The 22,929-nt window shown below is 43.2% G+C and overlaps 1 protein-coding gene across 4 annotated transcripts in view; it reads left to right on the forward strand.

Moving 5' to 3' along the window:
• The first annotated feature begins 3,478 nt into the window (after window positions 1–3,478).
• Window positions 3,479–22,929, forward strand: part of SH3TC2 (SH3 domain and tetratricopeptide repeats 2) — a 57,983-nt gene continuing 38,532 nt past the window's right edge. For 3 of the 4 annotated variants that reach the window (XM_082622260.1, XM_082622259.1, XM_082622262.1), the window contains exons 1-4: window positions 3,585–3,736; window positions 13,970–14,068; window positions 17,485–17,612; window positions 20,753–20,858. In XM_082622260.1, coding sequence (XP_082478386.1) covers window positions 3,685–3,736; window positions 13,970–14,068; window positions 17,485–17,612; window positions 20,753–20,858 — 385 coding nt within the window. In that variant the 5' untranslated portion in view covers window positions 3,585–3,684. Of the gene's footprint in view, window positions 3,737–13,969; window positions 14,069–17,484; window positions 17,613–20,752; window positions 20,859–22,929 lie in introns of all 4 variants that reach the window. The other variant, XM_082622258.1, reaches the window with a different exon arrangement.

The raw sequence follows: 22,929 nt of genomic DNA on the forward strand, positions 1-22,929 counted from the left end.
GTCACTCATTTGTCACCTTCTCAGTGACAACTCTCTCTCCACCCTTTTGAAAACTGCAGCCTCTCTACTCTGGCAGTTCCATTCCTTTTTCCTGTAACATTTTCCATCTTTTTAACACACTGCATAAGTTACTTATTTACTGTTTCTTGTCTTTCTCCCCTCACTAGAATGTAAGCTACAGGAGGGAGAGTCTTTTGTCTGTTTTGTTCACTGCTGTATCCTCACAACTTAGATCAATGCCTAGGTATAGCAGATGTTCTATAATTATTTGTTCACTGAATAATGTGATTGAATAAGTGACCTGTTGTTCTTCTCTCTCATGTGGTCTACATTTGTTTCCTTGGGCTGCCCTTTCACAAAGTATCACAAACTGAGTGGTTAAAACAACAGAAACTTACTGTCTCATAATTCTGGAGGCTAGAAGCCCCAAATCAAGGTGTTTGCATGGCTATGTGCCCTCTGAAACCTGCAGAGGAAGGATCCTTGCCTCTTCCTAGCTTCTGGTGGTTGCTGGCAATCCTTGGCATCCCTTGGCTTGCAGCTGCAGAATTCTAATTTCTCCGTTCATTGTCACCTTCTGTGTCTCTATCTCTTCACAGGGTGGGTTTATTTTTGTTTGTTTGATTGTTTAAATAAGGAAACCAGTCATATTGAATTAGGGGCCTACCCTACTCCAGTATGAACTCATCTGAACCTAAATAATTACAACTATGACAATCTGTATTTCCAAGTAAAATCACATTCTGATGTACTGGGGGTTAAGTCTTCAATATATCACTTTTGGGGGCCACAATTCTACCCATAACATGGTCTTTCAGTTCTTCCGCTGAATTGTCGTACCCAAGTGCATGTATTATTATGCCAACTAGATTGTAAATTTTACAAGAAAAAAATACAATTTTTCATCTGAAGTGGCAAACTGGCTGGTCTTAGGCTGGATTTGGCCTGCAGGCGTGTTTATCTGCCCTGAAGTATTGGCTCACACAGTGATTTGCAAGATGTTCTGAATCAGTTTGCGAATATTTAAAAATTTGGAAACTTTACCTAAAAATCTGGGTGTCTGGTTTCCATAACAAATCAGAATGCCTGGTCATACACCAGAGGAACATTGTACCATGTTTTCATACACACACACACACACACACACACACACACACACACACATCTCCTATTGGATTTGTTTCCCTTAGAGAACTTTGACTAATATGCTCTTCATTCAAAAATATCCATTGCTATTACCCTGGTTCAAGCCGTCACCACCTCTCTCCCGGTTGATAAAATTGCTGCATACTTGGAATTCCAGCTGCAGCCTATTTTCCAAGGAGCAGCCAGAGAGACCCTTTAAAATCATAAGTCAGTCACATGACTCCTCTATTTAGTGTCCTCCATCGGCTCCCATCTCACACAATGTACAAGCTGAAGCCTTTAGATGGCCTTCAAAGTCCTACACAACCTGGCTTCTTGCTGCCTTCACTGACCTCATCTCTATATCCGGTCCTGCCTCACTAGACTCCAACCACACACATTTTTCCTTTAGCTTTCTAGGCAAGTTCAAGCCTTAGTGCCTTTGTACCTGCTGCTCTCTTGTCTGGAAAGCTCTTTGTTCTTGCTAATTCATCTGAGCTACCCATAAGCAGAAGAGCACTGATTTCCTGCGTCTCAAGAGAAGCAATGACTTTTTCCAAAATGAACCATTTATTTCAGATTTGCCAAAATGTGTGTCTCAACCAACTGCCTCAGGGTGTCATCTCTGACAGATGGCCTGGGGTTCCTTCCATTGGTTGGTCTTGATCATTTACAATTACTGACCTCTGTTGCTGCACCTGTATAGAAATGGTGTGCAGCCAAGTCAAGGAGAAATGTTAAGTCTGAGCATTCATCATCATGTGCAAATTAGACCATGGTTTCTCTTCACTGATTCCCATGTACCTCCCAAAGTTCTGAGTGGCTGCTTTCTAAAGGAACCCTTGTCCTTTTATCCTAGGCCCAAGAAAACATCCTAATTCATACTTAAAACACTGTGCTTTGGTGAGGGGAAAAGACATGAGACACATTATGGGAAGCGGAAACTTTAAACAGATGTGTGCAAGGAAAACATCCTCCATGGCAGTTCTGTGATCAGAGAGACCCTGTGTCCCTGCATTCCTGGCCCCATCCCAGCCCTCCTCTCCCGGGCCCTCCGTAAGTGCTCAGCTGGCTCCAGAGGGCTCAGCATCAGATCACCAAATCCTTCCTCATTGTAGTCATGGAAAGCATGAATATTAGAAAAGAGAAGCTCCTGGGCTGTGGAATCAACTAGACCTGGTTCAAGCCCTGAATCTGACAATCATAAATGGTGGGGCCTTGGGCAATTATACTTGCGTTAGCTTTCTCACTTACAAAATAGAGATGATAATGCTAATATTATGGGGCTGTTATGGGATTTAAATGAAATAGTGTATGATAAGTGCCTGACCTATAGTGAACATTCAGTCACTAGGAGTCAAGACAGGTAAGCGCTGAAATTGAAACCAGACTTCAGAGACATGGCCCTGTCACCTGGGGCTGAGCTGGGATGTGCAGTGGACACCCCTGATCCCTCCAGTGAGACTGACCCCTAGGCTATCCTTCGCACTGTCATCCCAGTGCTCCTGCCAGAATATAACCTTGACCAGGCCACCTCCCTCCTTAAAGTGCTGGTGAGACTAATCGCAAGTTCAGCCTGCAAGCAGCCTGCAAGTCAGGACCCTTGCCTTCCCTAGGCCACACCTCCGCACTCTTTGGACCACTCACCACCAACCTTTGCTTTGGGCCTTAAGGAAACAGTAAGTAATTACTGATCCTTGAGCTAGGCTGTTGGATCCGTCACGCCTCTAACATTGTTGGCATTCAGCTATACTGTCTCCGTCTCCTTTAGGAGACGTCATGGGAGGTTTTCTGAAATTCAGCCATAGTGTATCAGCTGCATCCCCTGCTCTGCTCCTTATCCAAAATGGACAAGAGTTTGGTCTGGTGTAACCCGTTTTTTGTGCATACTTGTGGCCTTCACATACTTGGTCCTCCATCCTCTTATCTGTAAGATGCTGGGCTACATCAGGAGGTTTCCTGGATTCCTTCTGACCAAGACTTTGGGAACCAGGACTGGTTTACTGATGCTGCTGGGGGTGAGGTAAGATGCTGTGTCCACAGGTCCAGCTTCACCCAGATAGCCAAGGGAGGTGTCTGCACAGAGAGGATGGGTGGGGAGCCCATTCCGAGTAGCAGGCAAGTTAGTGTGGGCCGAGCCAGTCAGGGAGGGAGCAAGAACAGCAGCAGCCTTGATTCCTCCTCCCCCCGCAGCCCCCCCATTCCATCCACCCCCATAAGAACCAAACTGTGTATCTCAATCCTAGAATGTGTGGAATGTGCCACAGCCTGATAGGCATGAAGCAATCTGTAGAGAGGCAGGGAGGAGCTCTGCTCCCCAGTCAGAGGCCTGACAGTGCAAGGACTATGGGTCCTGAGGGCTGGGCTGCCCCTCCCATCCTCCCCGGGCCTGCTGCCGCAGCCAGGATATCAAAGACTGCATTGTGCATTGAGCGGGACTCGGTCCCTCGTGTGCCAGGGAGGAGGTGGGAGGAGGGACACCGCTGGGAGGCTGTCCCCTCCCAGTGCTCCTCTGGCTGGTGTTCCCAGGGGCCTTGGCCCGGGGAGGATGGTGCACACATGGGTGGCTGCTTCTGCATCCCTTGGGAGCCGAGTCTGTCCTGGGGGCCAGGTGAGTTTCCTGGGGGGCCCCAGCCTGTGGCTTGGCTGAGGTGGTGGGTCCAGTGAAGGCTTAGGGATCTGCTGGGTTGGGGGAGCTACTCTTCTAAAGATGGGGAGATGGTTGTACTTTCTGGCTTCTTCTTCTCCCTTCCTCACTCAGTATTTGTCATTCTGGCTTTGTGAAAAGGGAGTGAAGCCTGGGAAGCATCTACTTTTCCTGAAGAAAGAGGCTTTGAGCTTGCTCTAAGAGGAGGAGAGAGTGCTGCTTTTGGCTGCCATTCCCAGGGTGTGACTAAGCCCTTCCTTCCTTTCTTCCCAAGATTCCCTAGTTCAGGAAGAAAGCTCAGGCAGTTAGTTCCTCTGGGGCCCAGGAGTGGTCATAAACTTGGCCTAAGCCACTCAACCCTATTTTTGTCAGGGTTAATGTTTCTGGAGAAAAACAGGCAGTTTCCTGCCTCCTACCTGTTATAGTGTGATTTTTTTTTCTTTTTTTTTTTTTTTTTGTACGTCAAATTGAGGTCACAGAGTTGTTGCTCTAAGAATTGTCAAGTCATCTGAGACTTGACACAGGGTGACCAACCTTGCCGGTTTCACTGGGACCCAGGACTTTCCCAGGATGCATTCAGTGCTAAAACTGGGACAGTCCCAGGCAAACTGGGGTTGTTGGTCACCTTAATGCAAGCTCCTCACTTCTTTTCACAGCAAGACCAAGGTGAGGCTCTGTGGTCTCGTGTATGGCATTTATCAGTGGCTTTGCGGGAGGACTTGCTTGGGAGACAGAAGAGCATTACACCAAGAAATCATTCCTAACCCTTGTTAGGATTCCGTATCTTCCTGGAGCACTGCCATGTTTCCTTGGAGGGGGGCCCAGGAGAACCTCTAGCTAAGGCCTTCTACTCTCTAAGAGATGACTTCCCCCTGTAGTCTTGTGACCTGGGCTCGACAACATGGAAGGCACTAGAGGTTCCTAAAGGGAATCTGAAGCAGCCACGTTCTGCTTCCTCTGCTTGAAGTCTCAGCCTAGGCACCTTGGTACCTCCAGAAGGGAAAGACTCCCAGACTAAGCCACCCTAGACTTTATAAGCAGGCAAATGCCCTTGGCACAAAGGCATGACCTTCAGCTAGGAAACAAATATGGAAGAAAGCTTCTCCAGATTTCTAAGATGTATATTCTTTTCAGACCCTCCCCCTAAACCCTGTTGTCATTGCACCCCATGGGAGCAGAAGTTGCATGGGGGCTGTGGGAACATGAAGGACCACCGGTCTGTAAGGCAGGGACCTGGGTTCTAGATCTGACTCAGTCTACTTCCTCTTAGGCAGGCATCCTCACAGTTAATCACCTGGCCTTTGAGGTCAGAGTGTCTGGATTTGATCTTAGTTCTTTGATTTGGCTTGAGCAATTTATTTAACCTTTCTGTGTTTCAGTTTCCTCACCTGTAGATTTTATGATATAATTATGCCTTCCTCATAGGGTTGTGGTAGGGATTAAGTCTACATGTGAAACAGTTAAAACAACCTGGCGCACAGTTAATTAAGCACAATAAATAAAACAAAGCACATTAATCACATCTCTATGACCCTGGCATATCATGCTCTCTCTCTAGGTCTCCCTTTTCTCATCTATAAAACGAGGGGGTTAACTCAGCCTGTGAAGGTATTTTAGGGGGAGCTCTGCTCCTAGTCCCTGACACCCAGCTTCAGCTCCTGTTTGACATCCTGTTGTTCAACCCAAGATTTCATGTAAAAGAATTCTGCAGCTCAAAACCAACCAACCAACCAACCAACCAACACTGAAGAAAACATCCTCAAAGTTCTTATAATACTATCATTCAATTATCTTATTGTTTCACCAGATTTTTGCTGTTGAATTGGTTGGCATCCTGGATTCACTTTTTCACCAGGAGTCAGCCTGATATTTATTTCTACTGAGGCTTTTCATGCCATCTCCCCAAACTGTTTTCTGTACTTGTCAGGGGATTTCCCTAGGGAGGATGATATGCTGTTATAGGTCTGAGGCCAGTTGTTGTAAACAGCCCCTTCTAGGTTCCCCCTATTTATCCTAGAGAAATAGAACAAAGTATGAGACACATGCTGGAGTGCCCTAATAGTGTGTGACTTTCGGCAAGTCTCATATTCTTCGAACCTCAGTTTTCCTGTCTGTGAAATGAATCTAATGATAGTATCTATCACACGGAGCTTTTGTGAAGATTAAATCAGATAATTCATCTCATGGATTTAGCACAGTGTCTGGCTTCTGATAAACCCTCAGTAATTGTGGGCTGTTTTATTGTTAGCTAATAGGGACCACTCCCACATCCCTTCTTCCTATTCCTTACTCCACTGGAGTAGGAGTCTGTGCTCCTGCTTCTTTGGCTGCTTCAGTCATTGTGTCTGTTTCAGTGGGAGTAAACAGTGAGGACCAACAGTCCTCAGGGGTTAGGGAGGCAGGAAAGAAGAAGGCTTGACAGTACTAAGCCCCGGACAGCTGCCCAGCTGGTTTGCCTTGGTGTGACACAATGACAAACATTGTCCCTGACACCCCCAAGGTGTGCTGCATTCTCACACATGGACTCTGCCTGCAGCATCTGTTTCCGTGATGTTTCTTACTTACTCACATAAATCTCCTGATTGCATGTGGGCAGGGGATGGGTTTCTAGTAACTGCCATTATTTCTGGCTTCTGGACCCCTGGAAATTCTTGCCACTGTTAAACTACAATTGCCCACTTAGGATCACAGAGCAAGTCATGTCAAGATTTGTTGGTCTAAAAGCTTCTAGCACTGCCCCTTTATCTTTCAACACTATCTTGAAGACATCTGGCAGACTTACACCCTTAAGCAGAGGATGTGGGAGAGATACATTTGCCTACATTGATCGCTGTTGTTTGTAACTTTCCTTTCAACCTTTTTGGTAAATATGAATCATCAGTAAAATTATAGGAGATGGGGGGGTGAATGCTGACAATAGTAAACGATGCTTCACATTTGAGCTTTAAAAAACTCGTGAGGTACTTTGAACATACTGATAATAGAGACTATAAGAACAATATGCAAATTTCTTTTTGTCATATTAGCTTCAGAACTTCTTTATTTTTCTTTTACTTTTTGAAAAAATAAAAGATTACACATACAATTAGGGTCCCCTGGTAGTTCTTCCCAATCTCACTACCTACTCTCCCTCCCCCAAACTAATCACATTCATGAATTCAGTGGTTTTGTGCTTTTATTACATATTTGTGTACTCGTATCATTGCAAATAATTTATTTTGAAGATTTTTAAACTTAAAATGATATCATTATGCAAACTGCCTTTTTTTTTTTTTGCTCAACATTATGATCTAAGATATATTCATGTAGATAAATGTAGCTGTAATTCTAATTTGGTATTTGTTCCAACAAGGAGAATGTGGGTTTACATCATAAAAATTCCTGGTTGTATGCTTGTCAGGTCAAAGAAAAAAAATGTGGGTGGAGAAGAAAAGAATGCAGGGAAATGTATACTGTTTAGTTATCTTCTTAAAGTTGGGAGTGGTGGTGGATGGGTGGGATCAAGGAGAGACTGAGAGAGGAGAAATAGGAGTGAATTCTCATTTCCAGCAAGTTTCTGTGAGTGAAATATTTCCCAAGTTGGAAACCATAGATCTCAGCATTCTGAGGTTGGGTTTATGTAGTGGAACTGGCAAGGTCTGCACCCAATGATCTGGATGGCCTCTGACTCTATTGCTGACTTGCTGTGTGATCCTGGTAAAATCATTACCCCTCTCTGGGGCCTTAGTTTCTCAACAGTAAAATTAGGAGTGGAACTCAATGGTCTTTTATTCCCTTCAAATATTCGTTTTCTGTAATTATTGCCTCTCCTTTTTTTTTTTTTGCGGTACACGGGCCTCTCACTGTTGTGGCCTCTCCCATTGCGGAGCACAGCCTCCGGATGCGCAGGCTCAGCGGCCATGGCTCATGGGCCCAGCCGCTCCGCGGCATGTGGGATCTTCCCGGACCAGGGCACGAACCCGTGTCCCCTGCATCGGCAGGCGGAATCTCAACCACTGCGCCACCAGGGAAGCCCTGGTCTTTGGTTCTGTTTCAAGGCCCAGCTCAAGTCTTCAAATCTTTCATGCTGAAATATAATTCCATGTTTAAAAGAGCTCTGTAAACTGTAAATCCCTGTGCAACTATTAATTAATTATTAATTAATTATTAATTAATTAATTATTAATCCCTGTGCAACTGTTCTTCACATTATAGAGCTCCCTCTGATTTTTTACTCCAGATTCTTTACTATTTCTCAAGAAGCTGTCTTCTGGCTCATGGGTCCCAAAACAGTTGGTGAATTAGCTCTTTCTACTCCAGAAATTCTCACACTATAGAGAACATCAGAAATCCCCAAAGTGCTAGGTAAAAATACATGTCTCCAGACTCTACCCCTAGATATTCTCAGAGGAGTAAGTGAGAAGGCTCCAGGAATATTTTAAAATTCATCTTTTTATTGAAATTTATCATTCATACAGAATTGTACATGAAATTATATGTACACAGCTGGTGAATTTTCACAAGGTGAATATATCCAACTATGCTGCTTCCTGTGGCTGTAATTCATTACTTCTCATTGGTATATTGTATTTAATTATATATGTCATCATTTACTTATCCATTCTAGTGTAGATGGACATTTGAGTCATTGCCAGGTTTGGGCTGTTATGAATTACTACTGCTCTGAGTATTTTAGTAGATATATTCTTGTGACGACATGTATGTATTATTTGGGATAATAGTGGAGTGGAACTGCTGAATCTTATGCATATGTACCTATGCATATGTTCAGCTTGAAGTGATACTGTCAAACAGTTTTCCAAAGTGAAAATTTTCAAAATTTATTCTCACACTTGCAGTACATGAGAGTTCTGGTTGCTGTGTATCCTTACAAACACTTGGCTTTACCTGTTTTTTTTCATTTTTGCCAATCTGTGTAGAGGTGTTCCACTGTGGTTTTAATTTTCATTTCCCTGATGAACTTGAAAAAATTTTCATAAATCTACTGGCTGTTTGGATATTATCTTTGGTGAAATGCCTATTCAAGGCTTTTGCCCATTTTTCTAGTGGGTTAACCATCTATTTCTTAAATATTTTTAGCATTCTTTATATATTCTGGATTTAAATTCTTTGATGAATACACATATAGTCTATAGTTTCTTCTATTCTGTCACCTTTATCGCTCTCTTAATTACATCTTTTGACTAACAGAAGTTTTTGCTTTTAATGTACAGTAAGTTTCCTACAAACGAATGAGTTCTGTCCTGAGAGCGAGTTCGTAAGTCTAATTTGTTCGTAAGTCCAACAAAGTTAGCCTAGGTACCCAACTAACACAATCAGCTATATAGTACTGTACTGTTATAGGTTAATAATACTTTTCACAAAAATAATACATAAAAAACAAACACAAAAAATAAAGAAACCATTTTTAATCTTACAGTACAGTACCTTGAAAAGTACAGTAGTACATTACAACAGCTGGCACACAGGGGCTGGCATTGAGTGAACAGGCAAGAAGAGTTACTTACTGGAGGAGAGGGAGGAGGTGGGAGATGGTAGAGCTGAAGGATCGTCAGCAATAGGAGACAGAAGGCAAGCTGCAATTTCACTCACACCTGATGTTGATGGCACAGTTTCTGGTTCCTTGCTGGGTTCAATTCTATCTACACTCTTGAAAAAATGATCCAGTGATGTCTGGGTAGTAGCTCTTCTTTTCTCATCCTAGATGACACGGTACCACTGGATTGCATTCTAAACAGCTGGTGCAACCTTCGTGTACTGTTCTATGTTCGGGTCCTGTGCCTCAAAAACTAACAGTGCCTCCTCAAATAAAGAAAAGCCCCTTGCCGTTTCCTGCATTGTGAAACTCTTTGGTTCTTCAGTTACTTCTTCTTCCTCTTGTCTCTCTTCATACTTTCTCTGGGCACGTTCGCATCTTTGAAAGTTCACAACTTGAAGGTTCATATGTAGGGCACTTACCGTATTCCAATCTATCCATTATTTCTTTTTTTAAATTATTTTTTAATTAAAAAAATTTTTTTATTACTTTTTTTTTTGCGGTACGCGGGCCTCTCACTGTTGTGGCCTCTCCCGTTGCGGAGCACAGGCTCTGGACGCACAGGCTCAGCGGCCATGGCTCACGGGCCCAGCCGCTCCTTGGCATGTGGGATCTTCCCAGACCGGGGCACGAACCCGTGTCCCCTGCACCGGCAGGCGGACTCTCAACCACTGCGCCACCAGGGAAGCCCCCATTATTTCTTTTGTGGGTAGTAATTTTTCCATCTGTTTAGGAAATTGCTGGCTACCCCAAGTCATGCAGATACTCTTCTATCTTGTACTCCCAAGTTTTTTTTGTTACAGGTATCTTTTAAAAAACAAGCAACTAAATAATTCTGACGCAGACTATCCACAAATCACATTCTGCAAAACTGCGATTTTCTGCTCTAAACCTCACGTGTCCTTTAAGAGCTGTGCGCCCTACCCTCTCCCCCAAACCAGGGTCACCATCATGAACTTCCTTCTTCAAGGCAGGCTCATGCCACAGGCCCTCATGGTTCTCAGGCCATTGTCTCTTCTCATGGAGCCTTACAACAGGGACAGACTCACAAAGTTTGCCAGGGCTGGGTATAAATACGTGAGCTGGCAGTTTGGGGACCGTGATGGCCAGAGGACAAATGCCCCATACTGGTGGCAGAGACCGCTCAGTCCCAGCTGACTGTTGCCAGATAAGCATGAGGGTCCCAGACCATAGTTCTTCCAGTTTTCAAAGCAAAGCCAAGCATCTGGGTTATGTAAAACATCCTGATTTCTAAATGATGTAGAGCAATTTAAACCTTAAAAATTCACTGTGCAGTAGCAGAAACTAATGCACCATTGTAAAGCATTTATACTCCAATAAAGATGTTAAAAAAAAAAAACCCCAACAGCTTGTTAAAATAATTCTTAAATTCCTTTAGCCTTTCCCAATATCTTAGTTACTTTTCCTCAGTTGCTTGTGTTTGTTCAACCTAGTATAAAATCCTTTAGGTTTTTCCCCTTCTTTAGATCTTCATTTCCTCATGTGGACTTTCACGTTATATAAAACGTACGTTAAATAAAATCTGTTTTTCTCCTGTTTTTTTTAAAAAAAATTCACTGTGCAGGGGGAAAAAAAGATAAGAAAAAAGAAAAATGTTTGTGGGTTTTCTGTGGCCTGTGGCCTCTGGTATACCAGTTTTCAAACTCTGTCCTAGTGTAAGGAAGCAGGCTGCCACTCCAAGTGTGATCCTGGGACCAGCAGGATGGTCAACTGGGAGCACATTAGAAACGAAGAACCTCAGGCTTCCAGCTACTGAGGCAGAATCTGCAATTTATCAATAGCCCCAGGTGATTCATACATTCATTAAAGTGTGAAAACTTTATGTAGATGTATGGTTCTTTTTTTTTTATTTTTGAATTTTATTTATTTTTTATATAGCAGGTTCTGATTAGTCATCCACTGTATACACATCAGTGTATACATGTCAATCCCAATCTCCCAATTCATCGCACCAGATGTATGGTTCTTAATACTGGCTTAAATCAGAAGCATTTGGGGAACTTAAGAAAAATACCTGTATCTATGTGGTGATGTCTATCTCTTCCCGGCCGGGCCCAAGTCGCACCTGGCGAGGGACAGACGTTCATGGCGAACAGGACCGCTCTTCTCGTTAGGCCCCGGCCCCTTGCCTCTCCTCCCCGCCTGCTGGTGGTGTGTGTAAGGCAGAGGTGCGGAATCCCCGCTGGACCTCGGTCTCCTGACCCCTGCCTCACGGCAGGCGCCGGCTCCGCTCCCGCAGCCGACACTCTAGCCTCGCCTTCTCGGAGGGTCTCGCGAGGCGTCCCACAGCTCACCACGCCCCCGCGTCGGTGCTTGAGCGTCCCGCCTACTCCCTGAGGTGCTTCTGGCTGGCTCCAGGCGTCCCTCAGGTGGTGTCGCTTCCGGTTCTCAGCGAGCCCCTCGGGTCCCTCCTGTGGTGGTGAGTCTGGTGAGCAGCTCTCTTGGGGAGTCCTGGTGATAAGGGAGGCACACCGGTGTCCTTCGTAGGGGCAGGTGCCTTGTGGGGGTCGTCCTCATATGTGCAGGGGGACTGACTTGGCCGTGTGTTCCCCCTTCGCCGGGGTTGCACGCGGGAGTGTGAGCTATCGTGACGGGCCGGGTGATGCGAAGGGGGGTTCAGGCAAGCCCCCTGGTTAGGCAAACGCAGGAGCCCGAGGCTTCACAGGCGTTGCCCTCCCCTGACCGTGAACGCTCATGTTGACCCCATGCTTACCCAACCGCAGACCCCCACCCCCACCCCAGCCGAGAACTGGCATCTCCCGAAGTGCGTCCGTGGGCCTGATGGGGAGACGATGGGTGGGGGATTGGGGGACGACGCGCCCTGGGTGGGAAAGCCTTCTCTAGCGACCCGAGAGGGAGCGTTGGGGCGCCGGACCTCCCTGCCGCCGCCCCTCCAAAGCGCACGGTAGCCCCCGCAGCGTGCGTGGGCAGAACCCCTCGCCTTCCAGTGAGTGGTGTGCTGGCCCCGCCGTGAGGCCACGTGCCGCTCTTCAGGGGAGGGGGGGAAGAAAAAAAGAAAAATACCCATGATTGGGCAGCACTATGAACGATGTAAATCAGCATTTCTGGAGATGAGGCCTAGGCACTGATATTTTTAAAAAGCATCCTGGGGGATTTGAATAGGCAGCCAGGGTTGAGAAGCACTAATTTAGATCAAGCCCTCATTTATGACTGGGAAATGTGAAATCTCAAAAAATGGACGGATGAAATATCTTGACCAATGTTACCTAACTAATGTATCAGAGAACCTGATTTGTGCAAACTCATATCTCATGATTCCCAAGCCAGAGCCTTTTTGCTATAATTACTTCTGGTTCCTGGAGGCAGAACGACAAAATGATCCTGCTAGACTATGGCTCATTACTGCCAGCTTTCTAGCTAAGCTGCCTAACTTTCAGCACTGACCCCTAACAAGATTTGCTAGATGAAGAGCTGTGAGCTAATGGGCCTGTCCCTCAGCCCATTCAAGCCAAAATCCATTTCATTCCCTGTTCATTACCCAAAAAAGTGCTAACTGTTCCTGCTATGAAGACATGGATGATCCTCAGCTCGGGTCTCAAAGTCCCACTGTATAGGCACAGAAGAAGGCAAAGGCTTCTGGCAGCAATTTGAGGATTTGGGTTCAGCATTAACCATCAGTGATTGGATGGAGCATGATTACTTCATCTCTTATCACTCTTGGGCTGCATCAACAGAAACACAGGTCCAGAATGCAAACGTGGTAGGTCTGCTTGAGTTTGATCCACCAACATTTTACAATTGAAGAAGCTGGATGGATTAGATGAATGACTGACAAATGGTGGTTGAGCCAAAATTCCTGATCCCTATTTCCAGTATCAGGTAATGCTTATAATCTTCTGACCCCATGGTGGAGTCCTTGAGCAGTGGCATGTTCAAAAGAACAGAGTAACCAACAGTAATGTGTTAAGGACTTGAGTTCGCTTGTTGTATTTTGAGGATACCATGAAGGAGGCCCACATCCCATATCAATATTTGTGAATTTCCCTTCTATTCATTTTTACCTGCTGTCTTATGCTTCTCTTTTCAACCCCATGCCATCAAAATAGCCTCCTCCTTAACCGTAGTCTATGCTATGATTTTCTTTCCTCTCCTTTTCACTCCAGTTTTACAGCTGCAAAGACAGGAACACTTTAGAGAGCTGGGGAGGAAAGAAGTCCCATACAGGACTCTGTGTAGTGGGCAGACAGAAGGGCAGTCTGGGGACAATCATACATTTCAGGGCCATTACAGCCATGCCCCAGCCACCTCCCTTATGATGCTATTCTCACTTGCCCTGCTCCAGCACTTCCGTTATCCACCTTGCTGTAGTCAGATCTATAATGACCTTGTAGGCTCAGCATAGATTGAGCACGTTCAGTATACTAGGCCATGGGACTCAGTCTGACCTGTAGGTGGGAAATTTTTTTTTTAAATAAAGTGGGGACACCCAGGCTGCTGTAGGATTGAGACAGTATGCTTTAGTTGAATACTAAATAATTATTAGGCAATGGTGATAACAATTAGAGTTCTTCTAGGCCACCAGCCCTGGAGAAAAAAATGATCACTTGATAAAGACTTGCAATCCTTGCCTATAGCTTTCTTATATTCTTGCAAATGATCTTACATTTGATCTCCTCCAGGTAAAGAAACTTCTTCCAAGGATCCAACCATATCCAGTGAGATTATATCCTCATCTGAAAACAAGGAAAAATGTTTCCTGCCACAGAATATGACTCCAGGTATCTAAACCCCAAAGACAAAACCTAGTTAAAAAATATTTTCCATGTTGAATATTACAGTAATCCCCTTATCAGTCCCATCTGCAAACTCCCTCCCTCTGATCATTTCTAGGCACCACCATCAAATAGATCTTTGTAAGCATGACCTTGACTATGATATTCACATGCTCACAAATCTTCCAATGCTCTCCATTGCCTGTAAGATTAAGCTAAGCCGTCTCAAGCTAACACTCAGAGTTCTTCACAATCTGGCACATATTAGGAGCTCCATACATATTTGCTGTATTAAATAAAGTATATCATCAAATAGATTTTAAGGTGCTGAAGGGCAGGGGTAATTTTTTGAATAATTAAGTATTCTACATTGTACCTAAAAGAGTTTTTTGTACATAATTGGTGCTCAAAAAATGTTTGGTAAATAAATACATGAATAATTGAATAGGTCCGTGGGGGTCATGTTTGTATCCTGTATACTACCAAAACAGTACCTTATACAGAGTTGGTTAAATAAATAAGTGAATAAAGGGTTGAGTATGTGGGGTGAGATTGGCTGAGCAGAAGGATGTCTGTCTGAATCTTTCAGAAGGAGAAAAAGATTTTGAAATTAAAGTGGAAATTAAAGTGGAAAAAATCTTTTACTCAATACATATCTTTCACAGTGTTCCCCTTAAGAGACTTCAGTGAAGCAAAGAGAGAACCATCCTCAGAGAGAGAGCTACACCTGGGCTGAACCTTGTACTGGAAACTGAGGATAAACCTGTAGAAGATACAGTTTCTGTTATCCAGTAACAGGGACCACTTTTGAGGGCAAATCACATGCCAAGCACATGCTAAGTCATCCCTGCATCTACTTCTCATCCTCACATGCTCACCTCTAGAAGGTGGCACCACACTCTGCATTTCAAAGGTGGCAAACAGGGACTCAGAGAGGGAGGTGACTTCCCTAGTGCTGCACAGTTAATACGTGATGAGAAAAGCATTCAATCCCTGATCCTTGTTTGTAACCAGGGTGTTGCATTGCCTCCCAAACATGTACTTTTATCCAGCATACAAAATCGAGATTTGTGAAAAAAGATTTGCATTATGAATGTTTTGAAGGATATACACTATGTAAACAGTGTAATGTCATGCCAGATTCTTTCTTTTCCCAATTTCAAATTCTGTCAGACTTCTTGGTTGACAATGAGAAAAACCTTGCCCTCTGTTTTTTGGTGTTGCGTCAGTCTGCTTATCTGTCTGTCAGCTTGGGCCATCCCTGAAAAAGCTGAATCACCCACCATCTGTTGTCTCATGAACACAGTGGAGTCAGCATTTTGTCTTATCAGTGCATGAAGGCAAGTGAACAAAGAGTACATGTAGATGAAACTTAACCACCTGAACTTGTCCGTCTTTCAGCATTTTCTGCCATGATGCTGTTTCCAGGAAGGTCATAGGGTGAGAAGGGGAGACTCAGCTCCAACTGCCACCCTCTTCTTTATGAGGAAGAGTCCCAGACAGAATCAGTCAGATACATTATCATAACTAAACCACCGGTTTTCAGGAGGATTAAAAAAATGACAAAATGCACTTCACACTAAGACTAGAGTGAACTTGATTTATTCCCCTATCCAAAGAGGGCACTGTAGGATCCCACAGTGGCGCAGAGATGCTGCTCTGAGTATCAGCTCTCGTTGGTTGAGATCCACAAGCAGTTTGCTTATTTAAATCCAGGTCTTTTGAGTTCTATAACCATGGATTCAAGTACATGGCAAGGAGGGTCACATTGAAGGGGCCGTCACTTACCAGGAGCTTTTCCCAGGAAGATTCTTTAGGGAAGTTTAAATCAGGCTTTGAAAGGACAGGAGGTTTGGTGAACAGAAATCACAGAATCAATTAGTGTCAAGGTTAATTACATTGTAACAAGATGGGGGCCTCGAGCAGTAACTGCTGGAGCACTGGGGTGGGGGGTTGCAAGGAGCAAAAGTTAATGCTCGTGTGTATTGAACATTTAGTATGCACCCAGCACTGAACAAAATGCTTTATGCACATAATCTCATTTAACCCTGTGGGTTAGTACTCTAAAAGCCATCTTATTAATTAGAAAAGTCAAGCATAGAGAGGTAATTAACTGCTGAGGGTGGTTCAGTTAACAAAGGCAGAGCTGAGCCTCGAGTCCACGTCTGTGTGACTCCTCCACCCTGGGCTTTACCTCCTCCTAGAGATCAGTGGTCAGTGAGGCTACCAGACGGATGTTGGACCTGGACTGTGGCAGATGGAGGGCTTGCATGAGATTAGAACACAGGCCAGGGAGGAACGGAGTGGAACAAACATCCACCCGAAGCTCTCAGCGATGTCAGGTCAGCTGGGCATGTCGTATCAGAGCTGGCCTGCAGCCACAGCATTTCCACAACTTCTTGGTTAGACAGGAAGACAGAAATGCAGGCTGCCTGTGTTCTCAGGCTAGCATGACAGGGGCCATCTCTAACGTGCTCAGGAATTTGCAAAAGCCCTGGCAGGTTAGGGCTAGAAGACAGACCTCTGTGCCTATCTAGTTGCTGCCTTGAAGGTTCACTGTGTTTGATAATTATTAATGCGATTGCTACTTATTGTCTGAAGAAGACACATGGCAAAGTGCAGTTATAAGATGAACCTCGTCAGTGTGGCCTTTCCCAGCAACACTGTCCACTCTCCAACAGCTCCATCACTCTGTCTCTTTACCCTATTAACATTTTTTTTTATTCATAGCACTTTTCTCCATCTGAAATTACTGTGTTCATGGAATTGGTTACTTGCCAAGAATACAAGCTCCATGAGAACGGGACCTTGTCTATTTTGTTTCCTGCTGTATCTCAGCACCTAAAACAGCCTCAGTTCACAGTATTGAATGAATGTGCATTTTGAAGATATTAAAGATAGACTTTAATATATTAGCCACTTACCCTGACAAACAACAAATGCATAATCAGAAAGAAGAAGGTTAGAGGAAATGCATGTGTATATGTATAATGCATGTAGTATTAATATCTATTACATATGATAAATTTGACATATAAATATAGTTCCATAAATATGGATAAATTAGTATTCTTTGGAAACTTTCACAAATCATCCACAGGAGGAAATGTATGTTCTAGCTGGTTCTGTGTGGCACTGTTCCCTCAGTGCCAGGCAGAGCAGGAATATACTCTGTACAAACAGAAATAACCAACCCAACTGCAGCAACTCCTGTGATTCCAGAACATTCTGGGCTTCAGCATTTTTTCTTCTGGGGGAGGAAAGTTTAAAGAATGTGCTCAGAGAATTGTTAAGATCACTTGTAATCTCTGATGAGAACATCAATTTGGGGGTTGGGTGTGGGAAACATTGGGGGTTATCTAATTCTTTCTTCCCTGTTTCTGCATTTCCATCCTGATCTTTTTCACTCTGTTCTCTTTAAGATCTGACGCTCTCCTTCAGTGTGAAGAGCCGCTCCAGGAGGTGTGTAAATGGCCCCTTGCAAGAAGCAGCCAGGAGGCGGCTCTGGGCTCTGGAGAATGAGGACCAGGAGGTGCGTGCATTGTTTAAGGTGAGCTTCGCAGAGCAGTGCAACCTTGTGTCCACCTTGTGTCTGTCCAACACCTAGGACAGTGCTAGGAACAAAGTCGGCCCTCAAGAAAACATCTGACTGACTGAATGAACAAAAATGTACACATTCTCTGCTCAGCAGGAATGGGTCAAGCCTTGGAGTCAGAGTCAGAGAAGAGTTCATTTAAAATCTGCCACTATTAATTTTTTGACCTTCAGCAAGTTACTTAACCTTTGTAGAATGGGAATCGTTATAATACCTACCTCATAAAGTATACTTTTAAAAAAATGTGGTGAATTTGACTTTTTAAAATGGTGATAAAATATACATAACATTTTCAGTTTTAATTTTACTAAACAAGTCAGTGATATTAAATGCATTCACATTATTGTGTAACCATCACCACTGTCCATTCCAGAATTTCTCATCATACCAGACTAAAACACTGTACCCACTAAACAATAACTCCCCTCTATCCCCTTTCCTCAGCCACTGGTAACCACTGGTAAGTGTACTTTTTTTAAGTACCAAAATTGCTAATCAAAACTTAATAGCTATAAATATTAGAATGAGAGGAGGAAAAGGCAATAAAAAAACCAATTTCTCATCTTTCGTAGTAGGTAGATAATATCTTTAAGTGCTAAACCAGGGAAGAAGGGTATGACTAAATTATTTATACTTTAGGAGGTACTTACTAGGAGAACTAAAGTCAGGAATGTTTAAAATTTGCTGCAACTAGAGATGGGGGAAAGAGAACATTGCTTTATATAATAAACTAGTATGTTCTAGTTATTTTACAGTTTCTGTATGAATTGATACAAATTAAAAAGAGAAACTCTATTAATCTGTCATGTAACAAAAAATACAGTGTTTGGTTTGTTGGGAGGAGTAAATGAGATAGTATCTGTAGAGAGCTTGGTGTTGTGCTTGGGTGGTGGGATGTGCTCCAGAAATAGGTATGTTATAAATAGCAGAGTCGTTTTGTTTTTAAATCTCCAGAATTCAGGAACTTGGAGGCATTAGCTACTAACAGGCACCATAGAGTTTCTTTTAATTTGAGTCTCTTTTGACACAGGCAAGAGCTAGGTTTGGTTGTGCAAACTGGCCTGCTGGGCTGAGTCTTGAGTGGGCAGGCTTGTGGGCCAAAGCTGAGGCCTGGAGTCAGTTGGATCTGAGATCCAGTTTGGGCGTCACAGCTCTCTTGACTTACCCTGTCTGCACCCTGGCATCCTTGAGTATAAAACAGGGACAATGCCATTTTCTATTAAATGTGAGGTGCCATTTGATTATAAACACACTATTTTAAGAAAGAAAATAAATGCTGCCAATTATTTATGATGCCACACTTTTATTTCAGAAATGGTGAAATGTGATAAAAGTGCATCTTAGAATGGGTTAACTCCTATAATTACACTCTTTCATAGGGTTATTGTAAAAGTTAAATGAGGCATTGCTCATCAAACTTTTGAAGAAGAGCCTGGCATGTAGTAAATTCCTTGTAAATTGGTTTTTACTTAGGACCCTCTTCCCTGACTACCAGGATCTACATCCTCCAAGGATCCGGGGCCTCCTGGGGCCTGGTATGGGAGAACCCCAGAGTTCTGACTTTGCTGAAGTAGGGGCTTTTTCTTGGATCCTTCTGTCCTCTTCTTCTTTCTCCAGGATTCCCTCAGGACAGAGATCCAGGGGTTGATCACTGGTGGTAGGACTGGCCTGGAGGGGGAGGGACGTTCTGATCATGACTTGTTATAGTCAAGTCCAGATGCTTGGACAAGCAGAAAAGATTTTATGGGAAAACCAAGTCTAGGCAGTGATTCAGGCCTTTTTATTCAGGTATTTAAAAAGGGGGTGGGGGAGTGGGTGTTACAGGTCTCTTCTTGCTCTGCTTGTGAGTGTGTAAACTGGTACAACCTTTCTGGAGGGTAGTTTGGCGCCTGCATTTTAGGATTGAAAATGTGCATTCCCAATTAACACTTCTTGGAATCACTTGTGTCAAAACAATCAAGGGTGCATACAAAGATTTAGATATGGGATGTTTATCACAATACTGTTTAGGATGTTAAAAAATTAAAACAACTCAAATGTCTAGCCATAAGAAAACATTAAGAATTAATTATGTTAATGTGACAACAGCATATGTAACCATAAAAAATAACGTAGATTATTTAATGACATGGGAGATGGTTCACAAAACATTGTTTAGGGACGAACGATTACAAAACAACTTAGTAATGTGATTCTATTTATATAAAAATAGTTACATAGAAACTCATGTACAGAAAAAAGATTCAAAGTTAATACACAAAGTTGTTAACATTGATGATCTCTAGGAGGAGGGATTATGGATACTTTTTATTTTTGTGTGGTTTGGTTTTTCTGTTTGCTAGCTTTGTAAAAATAATTATTAAACATAGATTCACAATCAGATTTGCTTCCAAGGTGCCTTCTGTGATTCATTCTCCACCCTCTCACACATACTTTTTTTTTTTAACACAAAAGATAACATTCTCTGCACACAGTTCTGTACTCTGTTTCCTTTTTGTTTCTGCTGTTGTTTCATTCAGCAGTGTATATTTGGAGCCTGTATCAATACACAAAGAGCTTCTTTATTCTTTTTTATGGATGCATAATATCATAATATTCCATTGTATGGATGAACCATAATTCATTTTAACCAGTCTCCTATTGATGAACATTTAGGTTATTTCCTTTTTTTTTTTTTTTTGGTGATGTAAAAAATCTATGCCAAAATTGGTGAAAGTGGTCAAAAGGTACAAACTTCCGGTTATAAGATAAAAAAGTCCTGGGGATGTAATATACAGCGTGGTGACTGTAGTTAACAATACTGTGTTGTATATTTGAAAGTTGCTAAGAGAATAGATCTTAAAAGTTCTCATCACAAGAAAAAAAGAATCTGTAATTATGTGATGTGGTGGATGTTAACTAAACTTATTGTGGCCATCATGTCAAAATATATACATAATGTTAAATCATTATGTTATACACTAAAAACTAATATGATGTTATATGTCAATTATATCTCAAAAAAAGAAGTTCATACACAGCATGTTGTATATACGTGAGCTTGTTCACAGGACGCTTTTGTCATCCCAGGCTGACTCACTGTTCTTTTTACTCAGGACCTCTCAGCCAGGTTGGTGTGTATCCAGTCCCAGAAGGCCCAGTTCCTCATTACCTTCAAGACCATGGAGGAAATCTGGAAGTTCTCCACCTACCTGAACTTAGGTATGACATGGAGCAGGCAGGTAAAGGAGCACCTGCTTCTCAGTTCAGCCAGTTTGCAGAGCTTGACATTAAGGAATTGGTCTGGCTCTGATAATTAAAAGCAGTAGAGTCTAGCATGGATGGTTAACCTTTGAAATATCACAAACTGCCTGGAACTAAATCTAAAGCAAATATTGCTCTAAAATGTCACATGCAGCACTTCTTTGTTTCAGGAAGAGAGTATTAGATAATCAATTAAAACTGGCAAACAGTTATTTATTTATTTATTTTTTTATTAGTTTCTGCTTTATAACAAAGTGAATCAGTCATACATATACATCTGTTCCCACATCCCTTCCCTCATGCATCTCCCTCCCTCCCACCCTCCCCATCCCACCCCTCCAGGCGGTCACAAAGCACCGAGCTGATCTCCCTGTGCTCTGCGGCTGCTTCCCACTATCTATCTACCTTACGTTTGGTAGTGTATATATGTCCATGCCTCTCTTTCGCTTTGTCACAGCTTACCCTCCCCCCTCCCCATATCCTCAAGTCCATTCTCAAGTAGGTCTGTGTCTTTATTCCCGTTTTACCCCTAGGTTCTTCATGACATTTTTTTTTTAAATTCCATATATATGTGTTAGCATACGGTATTTGTCTTTCTCTTTCTGACTTACTTCACTCTGTATGACAGACTCTAGGTCTATCCACCTCATTACAAATAGCTCAGTTTCGTTTCTTTTTATGGCTGAGTAATATTCCATTGTATATATGTGCCACATCTTCTTTATCCATTCATCCGATGATGGACACTTAGGTTGTTTCCAGCTCCGGGCTATTGTGAATAGAGCTGCAATGAACATTTTGGTACATGTCTCTTTTTGAATTATGGTTTTCTCAGGGTATATGGCAAACAGTTATTGATCATCTACTAGATTCAAAGTAGAGCTAGATTAGAAATTGATGGTTAAAGAAAAAAAAAAAAAAAGAAAAGAAACCAGCCTCTAGTAGGATCTAAGTAGCTGTTCAAAAGTTCCAGATCCATGTTCCATGTTTTTGGAAAAGTCAAAGAAAGATATGGGGAACTTATCTGCTAAAGGGGCCTCGGGATGCAGGGTTTTCTACAAGGTAAAGAAGGATACTGGGGCACAGCAGCAGTACCGATGTGGTGGGAAACAGTTTACCTACCCTCTCCATGGAGAATAACTCATGATAGGAAAGTTACAATTGCAAAGCAAAACCAAGCAAAGCAAGGGAGGCCACTTGAATTGACGCATGTTTTACATCTCAGAAAATGCTGGGCTCCATGCAGACTTACACAGGAAGCGATTTTGTGTAGGGGTGGAGGGTCAAGATGGCTCTTGGCTAGAAGGTATAAGTTCTCCTCTTGTAGTCATGGTGATTTTTCTGCTCTCCATTCAACACATCTCCTTCCGTGACCATTAGAGATCCTTGTTATTCAAAGTGTGGTCCATGGACCAGCAGCATCAGCATCACTTGGGGCTTGTTAGAAACATGGAATCCTAGGCCGCACCCAGACCTACTGAACCAGCATTTGTATTTTAATAAGGTCCCCAGGTGATTTGTGTGTACATTAAAGTATGAGAAGCACCATTATAGAAGATACACAGGGCCTAAATCAGCACAACGGAGAGTGGAAAGAGACAGGTTCTGCATCTTAAGAAAGTGAGGAAGTCTAGAAGGAAGCAAAATTTTCATACAAATAATTTAAATTTATGGGAATGTGTAAAATACTATCCATAATTGTTGCAGTTTTGCAGTTTGCACAGTTTTTAGTCTGTTTTTTTTTGGGGGGGGGTACACAGGCCTCTCACTGTTGTGGCCTCTCCCGTTGCGGAGCACAGGCTCCAGACGCACAGGCTCAGCAGCCATGGCTCACGGGCCTAGCCGCTCCGCAGCATGTGGAATCTTCCCAGACTGGGGCACGAACCCGTGTCCCCTGCACCGGCAGGCGGACTCTCAACCACTGCGCCACCAGGGAAGCCCTTTAGTCTGGTTTTAACAAGTGAGATCTTACTGGGCATGGGGGGAGGGGCAGGGTCAGAGGGATGTTGAAGTAAATCCTGACTTATTT

Source organism: Mesoplodon mirus (genome assembly GCF_964341445.2).
Source record: "Mesoplodon mirus genome assembly, chromosome: 5".
NCBI classification, from domain to species: domain Eukaryota; kingdom Metazoa; phylum Chordata; class Mammalia; order Artiodactyla; family Ziphiidae; genus Mesoplodon; species Mesoplodon mirus.